Genomic DNA, 26,331 nt, shown 5'->3' with positions numbered 1-26,331 from the left:
CTGTCGTTCGGTGAAAACCTCGCCGCAGTGATTCAAAGACGTGTCAGAGAGCAGCAGTCCAACACTGAGGTACATGATCCACCAGCAGCTGCTTTGTTACGGAGGGTGTTGACCGCCGGAGTAAATTACACCTTTCTTATGCCGTCGGGGGCTACTGCCCCCTCGGATGCCTTGGTGACCAATCTCTCAACCTGTCCTGGGGTTTTTTACTGCTCCTTCTGCAGCACGGCGAAATAAAACCGCAAGTTCTGATTTTGCTTACCCTGCGACTGTGTTCATATATTGAAAAGCACATTGGAGGAAAGGAGGAGCTGGCATGTTTAAGCAGCTTCTACTTCTAACATCTTTAAGAGAGCAAGCACGAAGCCTGCAACGGAGGGGGGCGGAGCCATACAAAATATCGACAATATCGATCCAAAGTCAGTATCGGTATCGGATCGACGCCAGCATTGTGAGAGCAATACTTCTAGCTTCAGATTCCTTCTTGAAATGTAGTTTCACTTTGTAGTTTCTTATAAAAAAAAAAAAGATTTTGTCTCAATTTGCTTTCAAATGATAATTTGTTTGCGCCTTAGTCCAGGCAAATGCACACATATTATGCTAATATGTTATTAAAGTATAAAATAATTCAAAAGAAAAACTACAAAAACGCCTAAAGGTCAGAAGTTTGATGATTTATCAAACTTAGATAAAAAGTATCGGTATCAGTATTGACATCGGCGATACGGGCCCTGTATTTGTTGGGTATTGCATCAATACCAAAAAGTGCTATGTCACACACCTCAAGCCTTTAATTAGTCATTGACATAGTGCAGGTTATGATTCATAGATACAGATATACAACCTGAAGTTATAAAAAAGGATGCAGAATATCACTGAGTCACAATATCATATTTCAAGACTCAAGTTTAGTAGCAACCAGGTTCTCTAAATACGGCCTCTGATTGTTCATCAACAACAAAAAAAAGGGACAATTTAAAATTTCCCTTAAACTCTTTTTATTCAGATTCAGATTTGAACAAATCATTTATTTTTGGCCAAGCGAATAAAACATATTTTGAAATCATCACTGTCCTGCTATTTATTACCCAAGGATCAGAACCAACCTCAGACGTATCACAACATTTAAATGCCTCACTGGTTTTAGATTACGTTATGACACATCCTTGGAATGACTGACATTTCAAAAGCTGAATTTGACTCATTATCTGTTGCTAACGTATTTCTGGAGTTCTGAAAAAAATGTGACTGAAACTAGACTGTGGATTTTGAAACTGTCCCAACCCTACTGCTCACCAATCCCGTCGGTATCAGTCATTTGTATTGCCGCAGTTGCGCGATACCATCAGCCGTGTCCTTGGAGGAGCAACTGTTGATACTCATAAATCTGGGAACGGATGGAAGGTCATTTTCCAGTAATTTGAGTTCATAATTCTGCAGTGAGAAAGATTACTCACAACTGGAAAAAACATCCAACAAGGCTGCCAGTCGTCCCAGTGGAAGACTCCAGCAAGGTCACCCAAAGGTCGGATCATGCCATGCTCACGGAAACGGATAAACTCCAGAGAGCTGCATTCCTGACCCTATGGAATGCGTGTCAGATGATCACAGCGCAATTATAGGAATACTGAACCGGTTTAGGCAGCAGTGACGAAAAGGTTTCCATGAACCAACTAAATCTTTTCAAAAGTCCTGAAATTATTTGAATCGAGTAACAATTGACGAAATTGACGCAAAGAAAACAGTTTAGTTCCTAAATTGTTCTGTGTATAATGATGGAAAAGCACAGGGAAGAGCTAAACATGCTTATTTTTTCTCAGTACTTTGTTTGGGATGGCAACTTTAAACTCCCTTTAAATCTTGACAGTTATGGGAGCCTTTCCCGATGAACTCTGACCGTCAGTTTTTTCAATAGATTTAAAATTTGGTTCAAGTTGAAGGATGACCAAGCTCATCTTAGCAGATGTATAACCAACAGGTAGTTTCCTTGCTCAAATGTTTGCAGTCATCGTTTCGCTGAGAAATTCACTCTAATTTCATCAACTTCTCATCGCCAACATCCTGGTTCTTTTCTCCATTCGTCTTGTCTTTCCCTGATCTCAAAGGTGGTTTCTTCAAACTATTGTAGTTCCTCGTTGCATCGATTGTTTCTTTGGCTTCTCCAAATCTCTTGTGGCAGGCTTCAGGTTCTTTTTATTCGTCAGTGGAGTCTTGCGCAGTGAGCACGCTTAGAGGCAATCATGCTCTGTGAAGGAAAACCTTTTGATAAATTATTAATTGGGACAGCAGCTGTTTTTAACCAACACTTCTAAGTGACAACAAATTTCAACCTATTTTGCTTGGACTTTTTTTTTTTTACTTGTTTTGATTTGATATGTGGATTACTCTGGGCGCATGATGAATCGATCGGTCCGTTTTCTCACTCCCGACGTTTCTCCTGGCTCGTTGTTCGCTCTTCCTGTTTCCCTCATGTGGATCTGATCTCGCTGCTTACCTCCACCTGCCAGGTTCCTTCGGGTTCAGTGTGAGATCATCTGTTGTCATCGGTCCCAGCTATGAAGCTGTTCGCTGACCCTGCCTATCCTTCAACCGTTGCATTTGCCTTCCGCGTTTTTTGACACACAGTTCTCGACAGTTTTTGTCTGCGGCTGTTCATCGCATTCTCGATTGCTTCTGTTCTTCCTCGGTACGGTACGTTCATAACCCTGGACTCTTCTCCCATTGATCAGCGCTTTGGGTTGTGTTTGTAGTGATCAAGTCGGGGGTTAAAAAGAGGCCTACATTTAAGATGTGTGTAAAAATTAAGGTTGTTAGAATTCTGTTTGATGCAGTTGTTGTTGGGCAAAATTACTGGTATTTTAGGTTATTAAGTCCAGAAATGATACACTACAAACTGTTAAAAAATAATCAAACACACAAAACAACAACAAACCTACTTACAAAGGGCGTTATTAGCTGCAACTCTAACATGCACACGCAATGCAAGCTCTAAACAAACATACATTTGTAATGTTTTACTACCTGCTATCTTTCAAAAATAATGTTTTGTAGATTTCAATCACAATCTCTCCCAGAAAAACTACTTAAGTCCTTCCTATTTCAGGTTTTTTGTTTGTCTTTTGAAAATGTTTAATGATCAGAGGACGAGTTCGAAAAGGCCATGTTTCTGAGTCATTTAAATAACTTCATGGAGGTTCATGAAAAATACAGAAACACCCAATTTTTGTAGAATCTTTTTGTGAAAATGTCTGCACCTTTTGACGCGTTTAAATCTATTGAAAGAGCCCATTCGGCTTTGTCAGACACTAAACATCAGACATGCAAAAGAGAGAATGAAATTCAACTTGCAGGAAAAGGGATATTTCAAATAACGTTTCCGTCCTTTTCGTAGCTCTCCTGTGGGAAATCGGCTCACATTGGGTCTGTTTAACAGCAGCTCAAAGTCAAATATTGAACAGTAATAAATGGTATAGATACTTAAAAACCATTCACTCTCACAGGTGATCAAAAATCACTTGGAGAGAGTATTTATTTTCATTACTGTTTCGCAGTCTCCTCCATGTTTTCTGTGCAGTAAGCTGTGCGTTTTTCACAAATGATCAACGCACAAAACGCTGTTCAACTGATGATGAGAGACATCACCATGGGGTTGAGATTAAAGAAAATAAAAATTAAATTAATAATCAAACTAAGACATGATCGCCCATAATTAACAGAGCTAAAGACACAAACAAAAAAATCTGATTTACTTTGGAAGCTACCAGTAAACACAGGAATTGATGTTAAAACTCTAAAGACGGGAAATTCATTAAACATTCATCTGTCCCTGAAGTAAAGAGTTTAGCAACTCGGACTCTGATTTCTGACAAAGTTAAGAGAGAAATCACGTCTGGAAGAAGTTTTAATCATCATGGTAACCAGTCGGGATGACGTGACAGAGGGACTTTTCAAAAGAGCAGCAACACCTTGACCCGCAGGACATTGACTGGGTTGACCCTTTGACCCTCCGCCACACTGACGCTGTCGCCAGACAGCTGAGAGTTGGCAGTTCGAGTCCTCAGAGAAGCTGTGGGTGCTTCGCATTTCTTCCGACAGAGTCGACCTCGTCCGGTGGACTAATCGCGCGTGGCCCGTAGCCGAGCCGGTAAATCTAAATGATTGAAATGAGTCGTGACGCACGGCTGCATTCATTAAGACTGATTAGCTCTGTTTACCAGTCCATTTGTTTTCTTCTTCTTCTCGGGTTTTCTAAATTTCAATTGTGATCCTATTGATCTTCCTATTGCTGGGAAGATAAAAAAAAAAATCTTGTTTTTATTTGATATGTGGATTACTCTGGATCCATTTCAGATTTTCAAATATATGTACATTGTATATGTTGTAAATGTACTGTATTATATAGTTTAATGTGATGTCAATAAATAACATTCTGCATTTTGGAACTATGTCAAACTGCACTTTGTTGTGACGTCATTTATGCAGTGTGGGAATGTGGGAGCACATGCGGGAAACGGGAGTGAGACATGTGGTTTCATGTGGCCAAAACGGGAGACTGGGCAGGTGTGCAGCACACCGTGTGCTACGGCGAAATAATCTGGTCGAAAGTCATTATCACCAATGAATTGATAAAAATGCTGAATGTCGGGCGTGGCGTGACGCAGTGGTGGGAGCGCGCGGCCCTACGCACGAGCTACAGATCCCGGCTGGCTGTCGGTTCCTTTGCTGCATGTCTTCATGCTGTCAAATAAAGGCCACAAATCCCAAAAATAATTCTTAAAAAAAAGAAAGAAAGAAAGTCGTCGACTGTAAAGGAAGAAGGAAGAAAAAAAAAGTTCTTATGCTCCTGCATGTATCAGTTTGAGAGCAAAAAGTATGCAGCCGCTGCTATATATAAAGCCTGGCGGTGAGTTGTGAGTGCTAACAAGCATGTTGGTTATTCCAGGGACTGCGTGGAGAGGTGACTCTGCCATTTCCCCTTCAATTACCGGAGGAGACGTTCCACCGACACGCAACAGGAGGTGGGCCAGCTTTCCCCTGGATGAAAATATCAGTCAGGATTCATTCGCATCCACGGGACCTCAGTGGTCCACTGATGGGCAGAGACAGAAACAGTGGAGAGGGAGGGATGGCTCATATTCATGACCGGAATGGAAAACGTGGACATCAAACCAGTTTGCCATAACATAGATATAAGCCTCACGCTGACTTGAAATGTGTCTGTTTTAATTCAAGGCGTCTCCTTGTAAACATCAGTGGCCGGAATGACAAGTGTGGCTGCCGGAGCTGAGTATTCACCCCTTAAAACACACATGGAAGTCACCGAATTGAACCGATTACAACTTCTGACAACTGCATCTAAGCAGCACACGAACCATTAGGCAGACGTGGAAACCAGTCGAGCGTGAGCCGCGCTTCAAACCAGAAAATCCGATCCAGCAACGCGACACACAGCAACTTTTTTGTCGACGCGCCATTCAAATTCTGGATGAGCTCTTGGGAGCCCGTTAGCTCAATCAAGCATGAAGTTGGCTGATCTTCGTTTCCTGTGCTGTCTGGCTGTCTGCCAGAACCCAGCAACCACATCAGCACTGCTATGTTAGCCAGACACGACCGGGTCAATCAAAGCTCACAAGACACTCTTAGTCTGCCACTTTGGATGAGGTTCGCCTCAGATCAGAGCATCGCATGCTTTTTAACACACGGTGTTGTTCCAAATCAGTGTTTAGATGGAGTCAACAAAAGAAAGACAAAAGAAAACAGAAATAAATGAAGTGGAGAGAAATCAGAAAACTACAAGAGCAACAAAGAAACAGGAAAGAAGTATATAGTAGCAGGTAATTTTTAAAATATTCTTCATAATACATTCTCAAATAACAGCCAACTTTATTTAGTCACGAAGTCACTTGTAAACTTATTCTGAAATCACCTCGTCTTTCACTTATTATGTTGAAAATTAGGGACTTAAATGAACTAAATCACCACAGGAACATGGAAATAAAACTATTTACTCACTGAATCAGATTCTCTGCTGTGATAAAGTACAATAATAGGCTATTAATGTCCCATTTAGTTATTATTTCACATTACCTGACAGCTGGCCAATTAAAGGCAGAGATAATTATTTAAATTAAGCAACTAATACAGTAAATGAAGCTCCGTCTCCAAATGAGAGAGTAATTATTTATTAATCTAAAGATGACTAACAAGAAAAAAATGCTTCAAGCGCGCCGATTTCCAGGTGTAAGCAGAAAACTATTTCCTCTCTACAGCAACTATTGCAAATGAACAGAGATGAAAAATGGCCAAACGGGAAGAAATGATGTCTATGATATTTACCAATTTTCTACAGTTTTTTTCCCCCTGTGATTTGTTACCAATCAGTTGCTACTTATCATGCAAAAGAAAGTCACATCACTCCAAACTGACACAACAAAATTTATTGACGGTTCATTTGCTCAGCCTCTTCAAAGTCGACACTGTGAACGTCGGTCAACTCACTGAGACGTGATAGAAAACCGCTACCGGTACAAGACCTTCTCTTTACACAAAAGGCAGCGGCTGCAGAAAATAACCCAGCTAAAGGGACGGCTTGTTTTTGTAAAGTGCCGCTGTGTGCCGTTTCAGCGTCATCCTGGCATGTAATTCTCATCTGAGATGATGGCTGTTTGGAACAGGGTCTGAAGAAGAACACCATTTTATCAGAAACCTTGAAGATTTCCAAGCACTTTGAGCAAGTTTATATAAAACCCTCACTGGTCAAAGGTCAAAGGTCCAATTTAACACTTTGTGTAGTTTTCATGTTTCCCGGTGCTAATTATGTGACACACAGAGTGAATTCAAAGACATTTTATGCTGTTGCTTGGGATGGAAGATGGTTTATCTCCAGTGATTTTAAAGTAATGCCTGAAGAAAATCTCCAGACGGCTCCCACTAAAGGTAACGGGAATGTGCAGAAATGTGTTCCAGCAAATTCATTATTTTTTTTCTGGTGGTAGTTTTTCCAATTTTGTTTCAGCAACTGAATCCAGTCATGTCAAATTAATATTCTGTCATCTACAAATGAGAAAATTTGTTAAAGAAGGGAAGAAAGAAAGTAAGAAAGAAAGAAAGAAAGAAAGAAAAAGACATCAAACTCATTCCAAATGCTACTCAAACTAAATTGAAATGAACCATTGTGAGGTAAGTTGTTGGTACTTCCTAAGAATTTTTTAACCCCCTCGGCATAGAAGATTTAGCAAAAGACTAAATAAAGGGGCAGCTAAATTATTTTTCAGTTTTGTTTCATGTTTTTGCTAATCATATTCATTTAGGCATGAATAAATAAATCAACTCCATATATTAACACGTGCCTGTGCTTTTTAATAAATAACAGTTATCATTAGCACACTACAAAACCTGTTTTAAAGGGACTATATATGTTTTTTTTTTCTCTTTTGAAAAGGGGTTACAGAATGGGAAAATGTTGCCCTCCCACAAACCCTAATGAACCTGACCTCAAACACCAAACAAGCTGTAACAACAACAACAACGGTGGGGTAAATATTTGTGCTGCATCTGTTCATTAACCAACTTCAAGATTAATACTCGTTGTGTTTTGTTGTTTGCCATTCTTGCTTTCTTCTTGTGTTTAGCTCTAATCTCATATGGAGGTTCTCTGAACACGTCCCGGACTACATGTTTGTCGCCACCTACAGGTCTGGGGGAGTAAGAGTAGCAACTTCGGCTGTCCTCAGCGATTCTGTGTTGATGAAAACATTTCTGGAAATGGATGTTTTTGAAACTGCAACCCATTTTGGAAAAAAAAAAAGTTCCAATGTTGACAGTGTCTAATGTTAGCCTAATAATTCAAAGTTTTGAATTAGGGAAAAAAAAGCTATGTTTTATCAAAGTTCTCTGATATTTCAATTTGCACCGCCATGCACTAGTGACAAAAAAAAGAAAAAAGTTTAAAATCTAAAAAATAAAAAAGCATCAAAAAAGCTACATTGTAGCTTTTTCTGTGTAAATTTGCTGTATTTATAAATTTTTAATTTAAATAGGATGGCTAAATAATTTGGCACCATCTTCTTAGCCAAAACACAGATTTATTCACGTGACTGGCGAATGCCAAATGTATCCCACAACCTTCAAATTCCTGAAAATCCTCCATAATCTGCCTAGAAAATATCACATTGCTTTTGTTTCCCAGCTGTCTGCAGTAGGTAACAAAATAAAGAGTGCAGCTAACCTGATGAATAAAACACCAAAAGGGTGAGAGATTTGCTCTGGAATAGATCCTGCTCCAAATAGCCAGTATCAGCTTAAATCTCCACAATCCACAGCACGTAAGACACTGGTGTCTTTTAAACACTCTGGGGGAAAAGAAATGGCATAAAATATCTCCTCATTTGTTAACATCCCTAAACGTGTGACCTTATGTTATTTTTGTTGTTCTTACACAAACCAATGGTAACAGTCTGTCTGGCTTGAGTGAGGAACCCGTTTGTTCCGCGCATCGTCCCTGAGCACATCGAGAGCAAATCACATGTAAATAACATTTACGCCGGAAACCTGCGCAGCCTGTTGGAACGTACGTCACGACTGCCAGCAATTTCATTCACATTTATTTACACAAATTCATAGTTTCGTTTTAGTTATGCTGCGTTCGGAGCCACTGAACACACAAGCACATACTCCCCCCTACACCGACCACGTGACGTCTGCTCAAGCGCCACACAGGAGTGATGGGATTCGGTGAAAGCATTTAAATTGTAGAGCTAAGAAGGCAAGTTAGCACCGTCTGTGTTTTAGTGGCAGATTTCAGCATGAGACGTCTTTGAGAGAGGTCACAGAATGTGAGCAAACCAAGTACTGGAGACGAAAACACATCAAAACAGTGAAAGCGGTTAATTTTCAAAAACAGTATTTCACAAGAAAAACACAAAAAAAATATTTTGATGCTTTGAATTGAACTCAAAATCAAGTCTGTGAAAGTTGCTCCTTATTTCCTGTAAATTAATCGCCTACTGAGAACATTCTCTGAGCTTCGTCTTTCCAAGTAGTAAAAATATTTTAACACGGCCTTCATGAAACAAAGCTACATGGGGCCACTATTTAAAGGGGCGGTATTATGTAAAATCAACATTTTTTGACCTTTTAATCATGTTATAATGTTATTCCATCATCATAAACATACCAGTAATGCTCCCTTGGTTTCTTTTTTTTCATGCACTTTTGAAAAACCCTTTAATGGCAACCGTTCAAAACACCTGGAGAGACCCAGATCCCAGATTGAGGAGCTCCTCCTCGGAGCTGCGGTTTCTGAGCTTCTGCCTCACAGAGCAGACCTGCCCCGCGACTTGGCACCTTCAGACTAGCCAGCAGCAATTAGCTGTCCTGTTTTACATTTCTCTGTGAAATGGTGGTTAAAAACGTTATTAAAAGGGTTAAAAAAGGAGCACCATTGTAATGACTTCCTGAAGGCGGAGTTTCAGTTTTTAAAGAGACAGGCGCTCAATTTCAAGGTGTTAAATTTGTAATTAGTAAGAAAGTCAAATTTCTTCAGTCATGTTTCCAGACTCTATGTGCCTGGAAAATGCATAATACTGCCCCTTTAAACCTGATGCTGGAGAAGCTCATGTAGTTTTGTAAACTTAATTCTGTTCTTGGAACGTGAACTGTCCCAACTTCTTTCACCTCGGCATGGAATAAAATCGTACTCCCACACACTTTCTTATGTGTCGCGTGACAAACTGTTGTTTCTCATCAGCGGCGCAACATTTACTAAAGCGCACCGCTCAACCCAGGAACGAGACCCAGGCCTCATACGGGGGTCGTCCTCCGATTCGCTCCGTTTTTCACGTCCTTCTGGAAGCAGTTGTGCACTTGTAAAAACCCGGTGTTCCTCTCGGGACTGTACGGCCCCGCGGGCCCACTTCCGCCCTTCAGAGGGTCCCTGCTCAGAGTGTACATGGATATATCCCCCATGGGCAGACCCATCCCCAGCCCCACGCCTCCAGACCCACCGCCCATCTTCATTCCCACGGGGGAAGCTTCGCGGGACGGCTCGGTCGATCTGGAACTGGAGCGCGAGCGCCTCCGTCTGTAGCGGTAGCTCGGTATGCGGGAGTACGGCGAAGAGGACGAGGTGGCTTTGATGAAGTCCCGCTTGCCCCGGAATCGCGTCTCCTTGTTCTTCTCGATGTAGATGTTGACGGCGAGTACGCCCACCGACTCCGCCACGATGAAGGAGAGGGCGCCGAAGTAAAAGGACCAGCCGTAGTTGTACTGGTTCTTCTTGTCCTCATCTTTCTTGTCGCTGGGATCCCCGGCGTTGCTGGAGATGTAAACAATGATGCCGATGATGTTGCTGAGGCCTGTAGAGAGGCACAGGAAGGCAGGTGGTGGTTGGTAAAAGCTAAAAAGAGAAACTCTGCCTTCAGATTTTGACACGATGTGTAAATTTTCTTGCTTTCTGTTGTGACAACAGCATGTGGATGTAAAGAAGACCGACCCTTTTCCTGTTCTCTGTGATATTTACAAGAATCACGAATAAAAATAAAAAGTAAATCCCTTTTTCTTTCAGAGTATATTTGGGTAGAACATATTTAACATCACAAACATTGTGTGTGTGTGTGTGGGGGGGGGGGGTCGTGTGTGTGTGTGTGTGTGTGTGAGATGCCAGCTGTCACACTTGTCCTACCTGCAGCCACAAACAGGATGCCTGCGCTGAGCAAGATGTTGTTCTTCCTGGTGTATAAACGTCCAACTCCGACACACAGGCCACCCAGCATCAGGAGGACGGTGCTGAGAATCGGAAAGAGGCTCGATGCGCGGACTATACCTGCACCAAAATGACAGAGAGAGTGAAGCAGCATGTAACGTTAATGGCCGACGTTGGCGTGCTTAACGAGGGCACACACAGGGGATGGTAGAAGTGTGAAACCACAACCTTTTTGGAAACAATCGCGTCCGATTTAATCAATAAGGTTTATTTGTTCAGCACATGTTTTTAGCAACAAGGCAGTTCAACGCGCTTCATGTCCCAAAAACGCAATAGAACAAAGTCAGAAAAGACACCATACAGTAAACGACTGATAAAAACAGGGAGAAACGTTCAGTTTTGACGTCGTCAAAATTGTCAGTATTTGGAACCTTATTTCAAACGTTTTGAGAACAAATCCGGTTCCATTTTAAAAAACGCGACGTCGGATCAAGGTGGTCCCACAGAAGTTAAAAGCTTTGTGTCATCAGACCATAATATCTTCTTCCACAAAACTTTGGGAAATTGAAACCAGGCCTTAGTCTGGACACATGACCAACACAGGACAGTTTGGCAGAAAACAGAAAAAAAAAAATGAAAACCTGGCATTTTGCAATGATTTACTCCATGTTAGCTGATGCCCCACCTATCCAACTGTATGACCGCGTCTGCTTTGTTCCTAGCACACAATATTAATTTTTGCTTTGCTTGCCACGGCTTTGTGGCTTGACGGTGGTGAACTGCTGCACCAGACAGGGTGTGGGAAATGTGGGGGAGGCTACCACATGCTGACTGGCTGATTCATGCAGCACTGAATGCTAAATGGTAAATGGTCGGTGCTTGTACAACACTTCATCAAGTCCATAGGACCACAGAGCGCTTAACTGCATTCACCCATTCATGCACACAAACTACAGTAACTTCCACGTGTTATCCAAGGAACGTGTGTTAAAAGGAACGCACTGCTCTAGAAGAAACAAGATCAAATCTGCCAAAACAGACCAGGACTTCTGGAATAATGTTCTGTATGGAGGCGAGTCTTGAATTGACTTAGCGAGACCGAACAGAGGATATACAGGACGGACCATAACTTTCCATACATAGGAGAATGTAAAATGTATATTTCTTATAGATTTCAGAGACCCAAGAAGATGCATTTGGCAAAAGAGCAAAGATTTGAAAATATACTGATGGCTGGATTGGGAAGCAGTCACATGGCTGCACAAAACATGGAACCAGCATCACACACAACACTGTGGCACAACTTATTTGCAAGTTTCAGAAAACTGGGAATGTTGCAGATCAACCACAAAGTGGTTACACAAAGTCCCACAAAAATAAAAATGTTTGTCCAATATTTAATGTTTATGTATGGAAACTTATGGCCCACCCTGTATGTTTTCTTCCAGAAAATGGCTAATTGGACTTCTGCTATTGGGTAAGTGATTTCCACCATGCATTCTATCATATATATTAGGGTGCTGGACAAAAATGCGAGGCCATCTGTGAAAAGAATCCCAACAAAACCAGTTTAAGCCGGAGTGGGACCAGACTCTGCAATGTGTCAATGACCCAAAACATACCAGCAAAGAAACCAAAGAAAATGAAGAAATAGAAACTTTTTGTTATTTAGGTTTGATATATCATCACAATTCTAACCTTCAGGTGTTTTTTTCTTATCAATTGTTTCCTGAGAAATCAAAATTTTCATCATGTATTTTGTTTAACGAGAAAAGTTTACTTTGATTTTTTAAAGTGAATCTAACCCTTGTGGTGCGTTAACACCAAACGCTCCACATAGATTTTGAACGTAAACCAGATGCGCTTGTCGCTCAAAACGCGTTGGGCGTGAACGCGCCACAAAATCACATGTCAATTTGTAAACCTTTCCAAATAAAGAACTAAGTAACTTAATGGGATGCCCTATTCACGAACATCTGACACTGAACCCATCTTTTTTCATCAAACGAGATTTTGGCATTCATAGGCACATAAGTCAGCTTTGTTTCACACTCTTCACACAACGCTTCATTTTCTAGCAGAGCTGCATCCCGTCATGACATCAGGCTTTTATTGGGGGGATAGAGATGTCATGACACATTAAGCACTCTTGTGATAACTCCATCATCACAGAGGGGGAAAAAAATAAATAAATAAAACGACGGTGGATTAAAAGCTGGAGTGTTTGAAGATGAAGCTGTTGCACAGACTTACGTAAGATGTACTCTGAGCTGTCTGTATCGTAGTCGTTATCCTCCGGAAAGTGATTGATCCAAAAGCAGCTTCCCTTGTTGATACCTATGAAGAAGCCAAAAGCAAAGGTGAGACTGGAAAGCAGGAACCGGTGGACACCGAGACGTTCTTCCAGCCACGTTGAAAACCATAGAACGAGACAGAAAACACTTAAGATCTCCACTCTACCAAATCACCTTCCACTCAAAGATCCAGTCTCCTCCCTGAGAATCATTTCTCCATACTTTTAAGAGAATAAAACATTAGCAGATTATGAATATTAAACGGTTAGACTTTGAATTAAGACTCTGACTCCAGTGTTTCTACCATTCTGACATTTGAGTCTTTATTTTGCGGTTAGCTGCCAGCATGAACGACTCTCACAGCAACATACCGAAGCCCCGGAGGCACGAGTTTCACATGCAGGGGATCATGAGCATGTAACATGAAATATGGCGAGAAGAGGACCAGGCAGGCTGGAACGCAAATCATGCTCCTGAAGGAAACGGCAGCATGTTTCGGATAGCTCTGCACGCCGTTTCACAGCTCCATCATTGTGGTGACGAAGCACCACGATGATGAAACTCCTTCAGTTCGGGACAATAAATGAACTGTTCAGCTTCAGTTCAGAAAGTAACGGTGAAGGATTTTTAAGTCTTCGCAAATCTTCAAATTCCAAACCAGTTGCGCGGTTTGATCGGACTGCGTCGAAATGAGAGTAAGAAACGTTTCACAGGAGTCACGTGATGGAAACGACGAAGAGCTGGGAGGAGGATGACTGGGCTTTTGATGGCGTGTTGAGTGAAGGAACTTATTCACATAGGATTTTAATTGTGTTTTCTTACCCAGCGGACAAACAGCGTTTGGCGAAATGGTATTGTTTTTCTTTTTTGGCCTTTGTGGAATATCAAAAAGGTTTTGCGAGCATTTGGTGATGGAAACACAGCGAATGACGAACGTGGGCGAGATATTCTGTGTAGATTTGTAAACTCACCGCTTATTGAAGCGTGCTCTCTATGTTAGGCTGTGAATCGAACAAATCTGGGATTTCCCCTCACGGTTCACGGTTGGAGGAAACACTGGGTGACCCACTTTAGTTTCAAATAAAAAGGTACAGAGATTCTTAAGCGCACAAGAGTTTCTCTCTGTCAGCTTTAACTGTAACATGTGACTCAGGCTCAGCAAATGGCTGATCTTAAATGAGGCAGATCAATATTGGAGAGGAATCCTCATTAAAGACACGGCCTAATATAAAAAACTACCCATCAGGTTCATCTAAGAGTGTAACGGAAAAAATATCTTTAAAAAATAGTCGGTTAATCCTTCACTATTGAACTATTTTTTGCGGGAAAAAGCTCCCCTTTAGTTTTCAGCAGACTCTGAAGCTCTGGCGTGTCTCTGCCTTATTTAATTTATCGCTGTGGAAGAACTATGAGCTCAGTTGGTGTTAATAACTCGAAATCAGCGAGAGCACCGACTGATTAGCCGCATTCAGTTGACTGTTTAATTTCTGCCTGATTACCTCTCTGCAGGCTGTGACTGCGTTGTGTTTTGGGACGTGATAAAACATTGCAATACTGACAGACATGCAATGACCTGACGAGTGATGGAGAGTTGAGTTGGGTTGTGTCTGCGATTCTCCTCGGTGAAGTTGGGGTTTTCGTGGCTGATGTCTGAGACAGCAGGGAAAGGAAATTAAAGAAATTCGGGGATTAAGTGATGAAACAGGCTCAGACTGTTTGCTCCCCTATCTCAAGCTCTGTCTTTCAGGTTCTTTCAACAGTCATCTTGTCTTTTTCACAGGACTCTCTCTCTCTCACTGCCAAGACAGTGAGAGAGAGAGAGAGTCTCAAACCCACACTTCCCTGACATGCTTCAAATTGCTCTCCTCTCTAAATTTCCTCCAGCTTCCTTTTTAAAAATGTAGGCATCAAACACGCACCTTGAATCGGCGCCGAAGCTCCATCAACGTTTTATTAACATGCTGGCTGAGTGTGTTCTGAATTTAAAACTTCCAAGTTGGGGTCTCTGAGTTTCTGTTTGGAAAAAATATTTTCAAAAATTCCCCAAGTGGCATTTTTAAGTTGTCAGGGTTTGCTGTGCTTCAGGAGTTAAGAGTGAGCGTCGGGTTCCTCTCTGCCAGCTTCCAGATCCCAGTTTGAAAACCAGTGACTTAATGCATAAACACAGCTTTGCAACATGATGGATGTGACTCAAACGATGAGATTAAAAAGTGTAAATAAGCAGCACATTACCAAAGCGTCAGACATTTTTAAGTGTGAGGATTTTGTCAGATTTTTAGATCGCGTGTTGAGATTCAGGAAGTTGATTTCTCAAGGTGGAATTGCAACTTTCTCTGGATTTTTCCAAGTTAGAATTGGTAAATAAAAATAAAATATCAAAAGAAATGTTCTGTCCTTGTCACAAATTCAATTTGGCAGTGTGATTTCCAACGAGTGTTAACATCTGCAGTGATAAGCTGTTTATCGGGATCTCGGTTAGTTTGTGTCTCACTACATGAATGTCAGACGATGCAATGTGCTGACAGCAAAGTCTAGTTTCTCTCCAGGTATTTAAGGATATAAATTGCCTGATTTTCTAATAGTAGTTAGTTTGGTCACAGAAGACAACAATTGGCTAAATCCACGACTTTGACAGTCATAACTGGAGCACAATTAAGCATAAATGCCAGGTTTGAGAGTTAAGATAAACAAAAAGCCACATTATATCTCGTCACAGCGGCGCTAGGTCTGCCTTGTGTGGCACCAGTGCAAAAATATCCACGGGTTTCAGTAAACTAATTTGCAGCATAGCCTACTTGCAGTGTCAAACATAAAAATGGCTTATAATAATTGCAACTTTAGGAACTGATTAATTGTTTAATCAAATAAGAAACATTTGGCTAATTTTAAATTGAACTATTTAAGCTTTATATATATATATATATATATATATATATATATATATATATATATATATATATATATATATATATATATATATATATATGTATTGACTGGATAGCTCAATACATAAGGCATCAGTATATCACCCGAGAGGACAGGGTTCGAATCCAGTCTGGGTCCTTAGGCAAGACCCTTCAAGCTACTGCCTACCTCATACCATGAGAGATACTAAGTTGCATAACATGCCGGCTCAGACGTCGCCCGGCCAAACAAGGTCTGCGTCAGGTGTTGGGGAACCAGAGCACCTTGATGACAAATGGGCTACTGGAACAAGACGGAAATGGACGAGAGATGAAAATGTGGATCTGTTGGAATGCTACTACTCAAGTAACCCTAGTCAGAGGGGTTACATGCAAAGACTGGGGAAGGAATGGTTACTTCGACATCCCCAGTCAACACTAAGCGCCAAACAACTAGTAGCTCAGTGTTCCAACATCCGCAAACGGCAACTGCTATCACAACTTGAGATTGACGAGATACAACACAAATGCTACGGCAAAAGGGAGGAACCCGGATGTCAGGACTGTGGGGACTTAACTACAAGTCCCCACCCAGTGAGGGGATACACGGCCCCAATGAGCGAAACAGAGCTGAACGAGACAGCTGCTGACCTGAGAGAGAGAATCATGACCCGAATGACAACCAGGCCTCCCCGGCGCCAATTACAACGGCTGAGTGAAGTACCATCTGAAAGTCTCATTGAGAATGTGAATGCAGCATTGAGAACGATCCCTACCAACACCATAACAGAAACCAATGAGCTGATCTACAACTCAGCATCAGTGATCCTTGAGATACTTGGCTATAAGAGCAACCATGAGACCCAATACCCACCATGGAAAAGACGGTTAGAGGCTAAAATCAAGGTAACAAGGAAGGAAGTGAGCCAACTGTCAGAGCTCCACAAGGGTGCAATGAAAAGACCAGTACCCAGAAAGTACAGGCAGATGCCCATACCTGAAGCACTCGAGACTGCCAAACAGAGGCTCCAAGCCTTGTCCAGCCGCCTAAAGAGATACACAAGGGAGAATGAATCCAGAAGGATTAACCGGCTCTTCTCCACTCAACCAGCTAAGGTGTACTCTCAATGGCAGGGTAACAATAACAACAGAGCAGACCCACCAAGGCTGGAGACGGAACAATACTGGAAAGGCATATGGGAAAGGGAGGCGTCCCACAACAGCAATGCACAGTGGCTGATCTCTCTACGAGAGGACCACAGCAACCTCCCTGAGCAAGCCCCGGTAACCATCACTGTGACAGATGTCCAAGAAAGAGTCTCAGGTATGAAAAACTGGACAGCACCAGGGCCTGACATGATCCATGCCTACTGGCTAAAGAAACTCACTGCTCTCCATGAGCGAATGGCAGCCCAAATGAACCAGCTGCTACAAAGCGGGACTCACCCTGAATGGTTAACTGAAGGGCGGACAATCCTAATCCAGAAGAATCCATCAAAGGGTCCAGTCCCACCCAACTACCGACCAATAACCTGCCTCTCCACAACCTGGAAGCTCATGTCAGGCATCATAGCGGCCAAGATAAGCAAACACATGGATAAACACATGAGCACGGCACAGAAGGGTATCGGTGTAAATAGCAGAGGAGCCAAACACCAACTCCTCGTAGACCGCACAGTTGCCCGAGACTGCAAAACCCGACACACCAACCTGTGCATGGCTTGGATTGATTACAAGAAAGCCTATGACTCAATGCCGCATACTTGGATCATTGAATGCTTAGAGATGTATAACATCAACAGGACTCTGAGAGCCTTCATTGCAAACTCGATGAGGCTGTGGAAAACCACCCTTGAAGCCAACTGCAAACCACTTGCACAAGTGTCCATCAAATGTGGCATATACCAAGGAGATGCTCTGTCCCCGCTACTGTTCTGCATAGGCCTGAACCCCCTCAGCCAAGTTATCAACAAGACTGGCTACGGATACAGACTCAAAAATGGGGCCAATATCAGTCACCTCCTCTACATGGATGACATCAAGCTGTACGCCAAGTGTGAGCGAGACATCGACTCACTGATCCCACACCAGGATCTACAGCACTGACATTGGGATGTCATTCGGACTAGAGAAATGTGGTCGGCTGGTCACAAAGAGGGGGAAGGTCATCCACACAGAAGGAGTCTCACTCCCAGAAGGAACAATAGCAGACATAGAGGACAGTTACAAGTACCTAGGTATACCACAAGCAAATGGTAACCTCGATGAGGTCACAAGGAAAGGAGCCACAGCTAAATACCTCCAACGAATAAGGCAAGTCCTGAGAAGCCAGCTCAATGGCAAGAACAAAATCCGTGCGATAAACAGCTATGCCTTGCCAGTAATCAGATACCCTGCTGGAATAATTAGCTGGCCAAAGGAGGAGATAAAAGCCACAGATATTAAGACCAGAAAGCTACTAACAATGCATGGAGGGTTCCATCCCAAATCCAGCACCCTGAGACTGTACACGAGCCGCAAGGAAGGAGGCAGAGGACTAGTGAGTGTGAGAACCACTGTCCAGGACGAAACAACTAAGATCCATAAATACATCAGGGACAAAGCCTCAACAGACAATGTGCTCAGTGAATGTCTCAGACAACAGGGAACGGAGGTTGAGGTGCCAGAGATACCATCATGGGAGGACAAACCCCTACATGGGATGTACCACCAGCAAATAACCCAAGTGGCTGATATCAGTAAATCCTACCAATGGCTGGAAAAAGCTGGACTCAAGGACAGCACAGAGGCCCTCATCCTGGCAGCCCAGGAACAGGCCCTAAACACCAGAGCAATAGAGGCCCAGATCTACCACACCAGACAAGACCCAAGGTGTAGGTTGTGCAAGGAGGCCCCTGAGACAGTCCAGCACATCACAGCAGGGTGCAAGATACTGGCAGGGAAAGCGTACATGGAGCGACATAACCAAGTGGCAGGCATAGTGTACAGAAACATCTGTGCAGAATATGGACTGGAAACCCCAAGATCAAAGTGGGAAACACCCCCAAAGGTGGTAGAGAACACCAGAGCTAAGATCCTGTGGGACTTCCAGATCCAGACAGACAAAATGGTAATGGCGAACCAACCAGACATTGTCGTAGTGGATAAACATCAGAGGAAAGCCGTTGTGGTAGATGTAGCAATACCAAGTGATTGCAACATCAGGAAAAAGGAGCACGAGAAACTGGAGAAATACCAGGGCCTCAGGGAGGAACTGGAGAGGGCCTGGAAGGTGAAGACCACAGTGGTGCCTGTGGTCATCGGGGCCCTCGGGGCAGTAACCCCCAAACTGGAGCAGTGGCTACAACAGATCCCAGGAACAACATCAGACATCTCAGTCCAGAAATGTGCAGTCCTTGGCACAGCCAAGATACTGCGCAGAACCCTCAAGCTCCCAGGCCTCTGGTAGAGGACCCGAGCTCAGAGGATAAGAACCACCCGCGGTGGGTGAGAAGGGAATTTTTTTTTTTATATATATATATATATATATATATATATATATATATATATACTGTACACTGTACACGAGCCGCAAGGAAGGAGGCAGAGGACTAGTGAGTGTGAGAACCACTGTCCAGGACGAAACAACTAAGATCCATAAATACATCAGGGACAAAGCCTCAACAGACAATGTGCTCAGTGAATGTCTCAAACAACAGGGAACGGAGGTTGAGGTGCCAGAGATACCATCATGGGAGGACAAGCCCCTACATGGGATGTACCACCAGCAAATAACCCGAGTGGCTGATCCTACCAATGGCTGGAAAAAGCTGGACTCAAGGACAGCACAGAGGCCCTCATCCTGGCCGCCCAGGAACAGGCCCTAAACACCAGAGCAATAGAGGTCCAGATCTACCACACCAGACAAGACCCAAGGTGTAGGTTGTGCAAGGAGGCCCCTGAGACAGTCCAGCACATAACAGCAGGGTGCAAGATACTGGCAGGGAAAGCGTACATGAGCGACACAACCAAGTGGCAGGCATAGTGTACAGAAACATCTGTGCAGAATATGGACTGGAAACCCCAAGATCAAAGTGGGAAACACCCCCAAAGGTGGTGGAGAACGCCAGAGCTAAGATCCTGTGGGACTTCCAGATCCAGACAGACAAAATGGTAATGGCGAACCAACCAGAAATTGTCGTAGTGGATAAACATCAGAGGAAAGCCGTTGTGGTAGATGTAGCAATACCAAGTGATTGCAACATCAGGAAAAAGGAGCATGAGAAACTGGAGAAATACCAGGGCCTCAGGGAAGAACTGGAGAGGGCCTGGAAGGTGAAGACCACAGTGGTGCCTGTGGTCATCGGGGCCCTCGGGGCAGTAACCCCCAAACTGGAGCAGTGGCTACAACAGATCCCAGGAACAACATCAGACATCTCAGTCCAGAAATGTGCAGTCCTTGGCACAGCCAAGATCCTGCGCAGAACCCTCAAGCTCCCAGGCCTCTGGTAGAGGACCCGAGCTCAGAGGATAAGAACCACCCGCGGTGGGTGAGAAGGGAATTTTTATATATATATATTAAAAAAAAATTCCCTTCTCACCCACCGCGGGTGATGTATTTATGGATCTTAGTTGTTTCGTCCTGGACAGTGGTTCTCACACTCACTAGTCCTCTGCCTCCTTCCTTGCGGCTTGTGTACAGTCTCAGGGTGCTGGATTTGGGATGGAACCCTCCATGCATGGTTAGTAGCTTTCTGGTCTTAATATCTGTGGCTTTTATCTCCTCCTTTGGCCAGCTAATTATTCCAGCAGGGTATCTGATTACTGGCAGGGCATAGCTGTTTATTGCATGGATTTTGTTCTTGCCATTGAGCTGGCTTCTCAGGACTTGCCTTATTCGTTGGAGGTATTTAGCTGTGGCTCCTTTCCTTGTGGCCTCATCGAGGTTGCCATTTGCTTGTGGTATACCTAGGTACTTGTAACTGTCCTCTATGTCTGCTATTGTTCCTTGTGGGAGTGAGACTCCTTCTGTGCGGATCACCTTCCCCCTCTTTGTGACCAGCCGACCACATTTCTCTAGTCCGAATGACATCCCAATGTCAGTGCTGTAGATCCTGGTGGTGTGGATCAGTGAGTCGATGTCTCGCTCACACTTGGCATACAGCTTGATGTCATCCATGTAGAGTAGGTGACTGATATTGGCCCCATTTTTGAGTCGGTATCCGTATATTTGGCTGAGGGGGTTCAGGCCTATGCAGAACAGTAGCGGGGACAGAGCATCTCCTTGGTATATGCCACATTTGATGGACACTTGTGCAAGTGGTTTACAGTTGGCTTCAAGGGTGGTTTTCCACAGCCTCATCGAGTTTGCAATGAAGGCTCTCAGAGTCCTGTTGATGTTATACATCTCTAAGCATTCAATGATCCAAGTATGCGGCATTGAGTCATAGGCTTTCTTGTAATCAATCCAAGTCATGCACATGTTGGTGTGTCGGGTTTTGCAGTCTTTGGCAACTGTGTGGTCTACGAGGAGTTGGTGTTTGGCTCCTCTGCTGTTTACACCGATACCTTTCTGTGCCGTGCTCATGTGTTTATCCATGTGTTTGCTTATCTTGGCCGCTACGATGCCTGACATGAACTTGCAGGTTGTGGAGAGGCAGGTTATTGGTCGGTAGTTGGGTGGGACTGGACCCTTTGATGGATCCTTCTGGATTAGGATTGTCCGCCCTTCAGTTAACCATTCAGGGTGAGTCCCACTTTGTAGCAGCTGGTTCATTTGGGCTGCCAGTCGCTCATGGAGAGCAGTGAGTTTCTTTAGCCAGTGGGCATGGATCATGTCAGGCCCTGGTGCTGTCCAGTTTTTCATACCTGAGACTCTGAGACTCCAGTTTTTCATACCTGAGATATATATATATATATATATATATATATATATATATATATATATATATATATATATATATATATATATATATATATGTATGTATAAAGAACATTAGAAATGCTTTTTGTAAAATAAAAAACAATTGTATTGCTTTAAATTCAAGGAGGTAGCATTCCCTTAGTGAACGTTGGATCATTTGAAGTAAAGGATGCATCTGGAAAATATACCACTAACATCAAAATGACTTAAAGTCAATACAGGGCAGGGATGATTTGTTTATTGCATTTTTTTTTTATTAATAGATATTAAAAGGTACTAAAAGGTAGATTTTATTTGTTTTAGTTACAGAATTTGTGCCAGGTGAGGCTGAAACGATACGATTTCAGGAGTTCTGGGTAAAACATATTTACCAAGATGTTTTTTTTTTTATTGTAAAATACAAAATGCATATTTTGTATGACTCTTTTTTTTTTTTTGCTCTGAGGTGTGTTGTTTAATGACTGCTTAATGATTAATCAGTTACTAAATTTATAAGACGATTATTTCAGTTATCGATTCATCGCGATTAATCGTTTCAGTCCTGATACACTGACATACAGGGTGCTATTGAAGAAAAAAATAAACAGTCACTTTTGTAACACAATAGCCTTGCATTGTTGAAAAGTTGCATCCTCTGTGGAGTAAAAGATGGCAGTTAAGACTGGAGATGTGCGCAGAAGGCCAATGAGGAAATAATTGGGGGTATCGCAGCAGAACCGAGCACTGTGCTGCTCACACAGTGAGCTCACTGAGGGAGGCGTCTCCCCGGGGCCCATTTGTCTGAGAGATTGGAGCCCGTCTTTTATTACTCAGCATAGCCTCACCATAGCAACCTCCAGCCCCCACCTCCAGCCTCTACACAAGCCAGAATCACATTTCTATTGCCGCTCCTCAGAGGACGCCTTCGACATCTCGCTGATGCGTTCAGGAGCCCGACTAACACGCACAACCTCTGACACCCAAGACTGGGCCACAGTGGAGAATATGGAGATCTGTTAATCATCTGGATTTGACCGTAATGTCAGACTTGGTGATAGATGCACTCCTTAAGTCAGAGATCTTTCTTTAGTCTTGTCACAAGGCGTGGTGTTTGTATGATTTCCCCAATAAAAGTCAGACAGCGTCCCCTTAAGCTAAACCAATTATTTATGCTGCTCATTTTGCCCGATAGAGCTGGTTAGACTTTAAATCGCCTAAAGGCAGGGAAATCCACAAAGGCACAAAATAAAGAAACACCACAGAAAGGCGACTGCAGAAAGTGAAATAGTGTTTTAATCTCATGTTGGCAACACGGTCGCCTTCTTTAACATACCGAACCACAGACAAAAACAGGGATTGGAGTCGTTTTGTCTGCGCAGATGTGTTTTTGTATCAAATGTGCCTGTGTGAAAGACAAGGAAAAAAAGCGTCTTATGAGATTTTTCTTATTTTTTGGATTTTTTCTTTCAGCGCCCCTCTTCAGCCTTAAGAGCTGGCTGGGAAGAGACGTTTAGGAACACTCTGCAATCCATTTCAAGCCTCTTGCAGCTTCTTACAAAGTGCAAGGAGCGGAGGGATGGTGTCTTTTGATTAACTTTACATGAAATCCATAAATAGCATTGCAATCCTTTTTTTTTTTTTTTCCCCCGTCCGTACGAAATTCCAGGATGACTCATAATTGTACAGACTTTGTGCGTGGAGTACGACTTTGACTATAATGACTGTATTCATGAGCGCATGATTAAACGTCTTGGAAAGTGTTGCCTCGTCGCGTCAACTCCAGCAGCCACAACACTGACAACTCTCAATGAGTGACAGAAGCTAAACGGAAGAAATGCAACCCTCTGAGCTTGTGCTCGACAAAGACTACGTCGTATTTACAGATGTTTGCAGCTGCAGAAGTAATCAAACCCTTTTTAAAAGCCTAATCTGGAGGTTTCAAAACAAAAATCTCTCCGATGGTTTCCGGTCGGGTGTTTCAACAACACCAGACATTCGTCTTAACAATTATGAATTTCAGTCCTTGCGAGGTTGTCTGCTAATTTGCTTTGGCTGGTATGTCTTATTTGTTTTTGTGATTATCAAGCACATCAGAGGGATTCCTCAGGGCACAGTTCTCACGCCACTTTAATTTTGTGTCTATGTTTCTACCTAACGACCTCACTGAGCATTTCTTATTAAAAATTAAAAAACGGGGCACCACATCGGACAAATGCAGATGCCATCATCCCAGACGCAGTGGTCCCCGGTTCGATTCCCAGCCTCTAACTGCTTGCTGCATATCAGCCCCCTTCTCTATCTGAATTTCTAAATCTGCTGTTGAAAAATATCCACGAGTGCCAAAAAAAAGCATTTAAAACAAATTAAAATATGTCTGAACAATGTTGTTTAAAAGTCAACAGAACAACAACGAAACAAGAGGTTTGCAAATGCAAACCTGATTTATGTACATTTACACGTTTACATAATCCATTTTTGTACAGATTAACCAGAGTCAATCTGAGCGAAAAAAACTCACGGTCCAATTCAATCCATGTTTAATCCAATATGGTCAGAGTGAGGCAGTACAGTCAGTCAGCCCTAATTACAGACTCCATGCTAATAATTAGCTTTCTGGTTTAGCTCATATCTTATTAACAAGGCAGTAATATTGATCTTCTCTGACAAACTACTTCAGCATGAGCGTGAAGGTGTAATTAATATAAAGCCTCACCCCTGTAGCTACTACGGTTTTTTCTTTTTTTAAAAATTGCATACACTATTTAAAATCATAGGGCATTATTGCTTTGTTTTCCATATTGAATTTATAAAATGACAACTGCTGTACGGTCTACTTGGTTTATTTTGTGTAATTCTGCAGGCCGTGATGAATCAAGAACTCTGAGGCTGAGAGGCCCCAGAGTTGCCTGCTGAAACACCTCGGACAACCGTTTCATGTAGGATCAGGCGGAACAGATCTGCCCTTACGAAAAGCTGTTTTTTTTTGTGCTCTGTAGGTTTGATTTACTGCAGGGACGTCTCTGCTGGGTTCTGCGCATAAAAAAAGGAGGAGGACAAGAACAGCTTCGGCTCACCCCTCAAGCTGCTGCCAGGGTCCTGACCAACACCAGCAGCACGGATCACTGGCCTGCAAATCAGCGCACAGCATTCACAGAACCAGAAATGATCAACGGGAGACAATATTCAGGAAACAGTCGTTTCCCAGTTCATTTTTAGGATGTCCTGGCTGCTTCAATTAGCATTTTTTACTTTTATTCAAATTGATTTTTGTTGTTCCTTTTCTTTTTTTTCTTTTTTTGCTGGCACTCTTCACTTATTACTTTATTCATTCTGGGTTTTTTGTGTTTTTTTTTTTCTATCTAACACATTGTTAAAAACTGGTGCCTTGCCTTAAAACATTTGGTTTATATAAGGCTGAAAAAACAAAAACAAAAAACTCACAGGAAAAATTTTCAGAACCGAGACAAAAGGACAACAGAATCAACCAAATAAATAAATAAATATCGATCTGTTGTCCAAACACAAGACACTCAGCCAGAACTCCTCAGGGATCAGACGAGCTGCAGAACTAAACGACAAAAGCATCAGCAGGACAAATGGGCTGGTTATGGTTAAAAAGACCAAAAAAAAAAAGAGATGACTGATCATTGAAGTGATCATTTCCACCCCACAGTGTTATTATTGACGAACTTTAGTTAGGCTTTCAAACATCTTTATTCTGTTCTTCTTGTTTGAGCAACTCTTCAGGTTTAACTTCAAATCTGATGCTTCAAAGAATGAGAAACAATGAGCGCCAGAAAGGAAAACAGGAAGAAAAGATAGAAAAGTTTCAAACCTCCGCCGCCCTGATACAGATTGTATTTTGTCTGTACCTTCGATACAGCAGATCCTCCACAGTCCGGAGTGCGTCAGGTCCCCTTTCACTTTCCTGCTTTGCGTCTGGGAGTCGTCGGCGGAGACATTGGTGGCGTTGCAGATGTGCGCCCGGGAGTAGAGCCAGTAGTCGGTGCCGATAGCGATGGTCATCAGGCTGAAAGCGGCGAAAGCCCCGGCGATGGCCAGCAGAGTCTGAGCGCCTCGGTCACACCATGCCATGGCGTCTCATCGCTGTAGCGCGTCCTCCTCCAGCAGCAGGTTTTTACGCACGCAGCGAGAGGCTGAGCGTTGACGCACCGTGGAGAAATCGCCAAAAAGCCCAAAGAGTCGATCCTTTCTCGGTTAGTTCCTCCTCTTTTTTTTCTCCCCTCTCCTTAAACTTCAATCAGAGTTCTGTACGAGAAGCAAAGATCTTCTTTTTGTTATTATTATTATTATTATTATTATTATTATTATTATTATTATTATTATTCCGCTGAGGGCGACGATTAGAAAAGCCACAGGTGGAAATAATAATAATAATAAAGAAAGAAATCTTTAGACGAGCATGTAAAGTCAGTTGTTTTTGTTGCTGTTTTTTTTTTGTCGATAAATTAATAGTTCAAAAAAAAAAAAAAAAGAAGGGAAGAAATAAAGGAAAAAATCAAAACCAAATGTGCACTAACCAGACGCGGA

At 42.7% G+C, this 26,331-nt stretch overlaps 1 protein-coding gene across 1 annotated transcript; it reads right to left on the bottom strand.

The window, feature by feature from the left end:
- Window positions 1-6,073: 6,073 nt before the first annotated feature.
- On the bottom strand, window positions 6,074-25,875 carry LOC129367336 (voltage-dependent calcium channel gamma-4 subunit-like). The gene is made up of 4 exons (XM_055041699.1): window positions 25,653-25,875; window positions 12,956-13,039; window positions 10,682-10,822; window positions 6,074-10,355 (listed from the first exon to the last, which is right to left on the bottom strand). Exons 1-4 carry the CDS (start codon window positions 25,873-25,875, stop codon window positions 9,802-9,804), a joined length of 1,002 nt encoding a protein of 333 aa, XP_054897674.1. The 3' UTR covers window positions 6,074-9,801.
- Between the last annotated feature and the right edge of the window lie 456 nt (window positions 25,876-26,331).

Source organism: Poeciliopsis prolifica, unplaced genomic scaffold (assembly GCF_027474105.1).
Source record: "Poeciliopsis prolifica strain line A6 unplaced genomic scaffold, Auburn_PproV2 SCAFFOLD016, whole genome shotgun sequence".
In the NCBI taxonomy this organism is placed as follows: Eukaryota; Metazoa; Chordata; class Actinopteri; order Cyprinodontiformes; family Poeciliidae; genus Poeciliopsis; species Poeciliopsis prolifica.
The sequence above is the reverse complement of the archived record's forward strand: the minus strand, read 5'-3'. Positions and strand labels throughout refer to the sequence as shown.

Excerpts from the sequence above, each read along its gene's own strand:
- LOC129367336 (XM_055041699.1), bottom strand. The coding sequence starts at position 25,875 with ATGGCATGGTGTGACCGAGGCGCTCAGACTCTGCTGGCCATCGCCGGG. Across the intron at positions 13,040-25,652 it reads GAGGATCTGCTGTATCGAAG|GTATCAACAAGGGAAGCTGC; the intron begins GTACAGACAAAA and ends GCTTCTTCATAG. Across the intron at positions 10,823-12,955 it reads CAGCTCAGAGTACATCTTAC|GTATAGTCCGCGCATCGAGC; the intron begins GTAAGTCTGTGC and ends ATTTTGGTGCAG.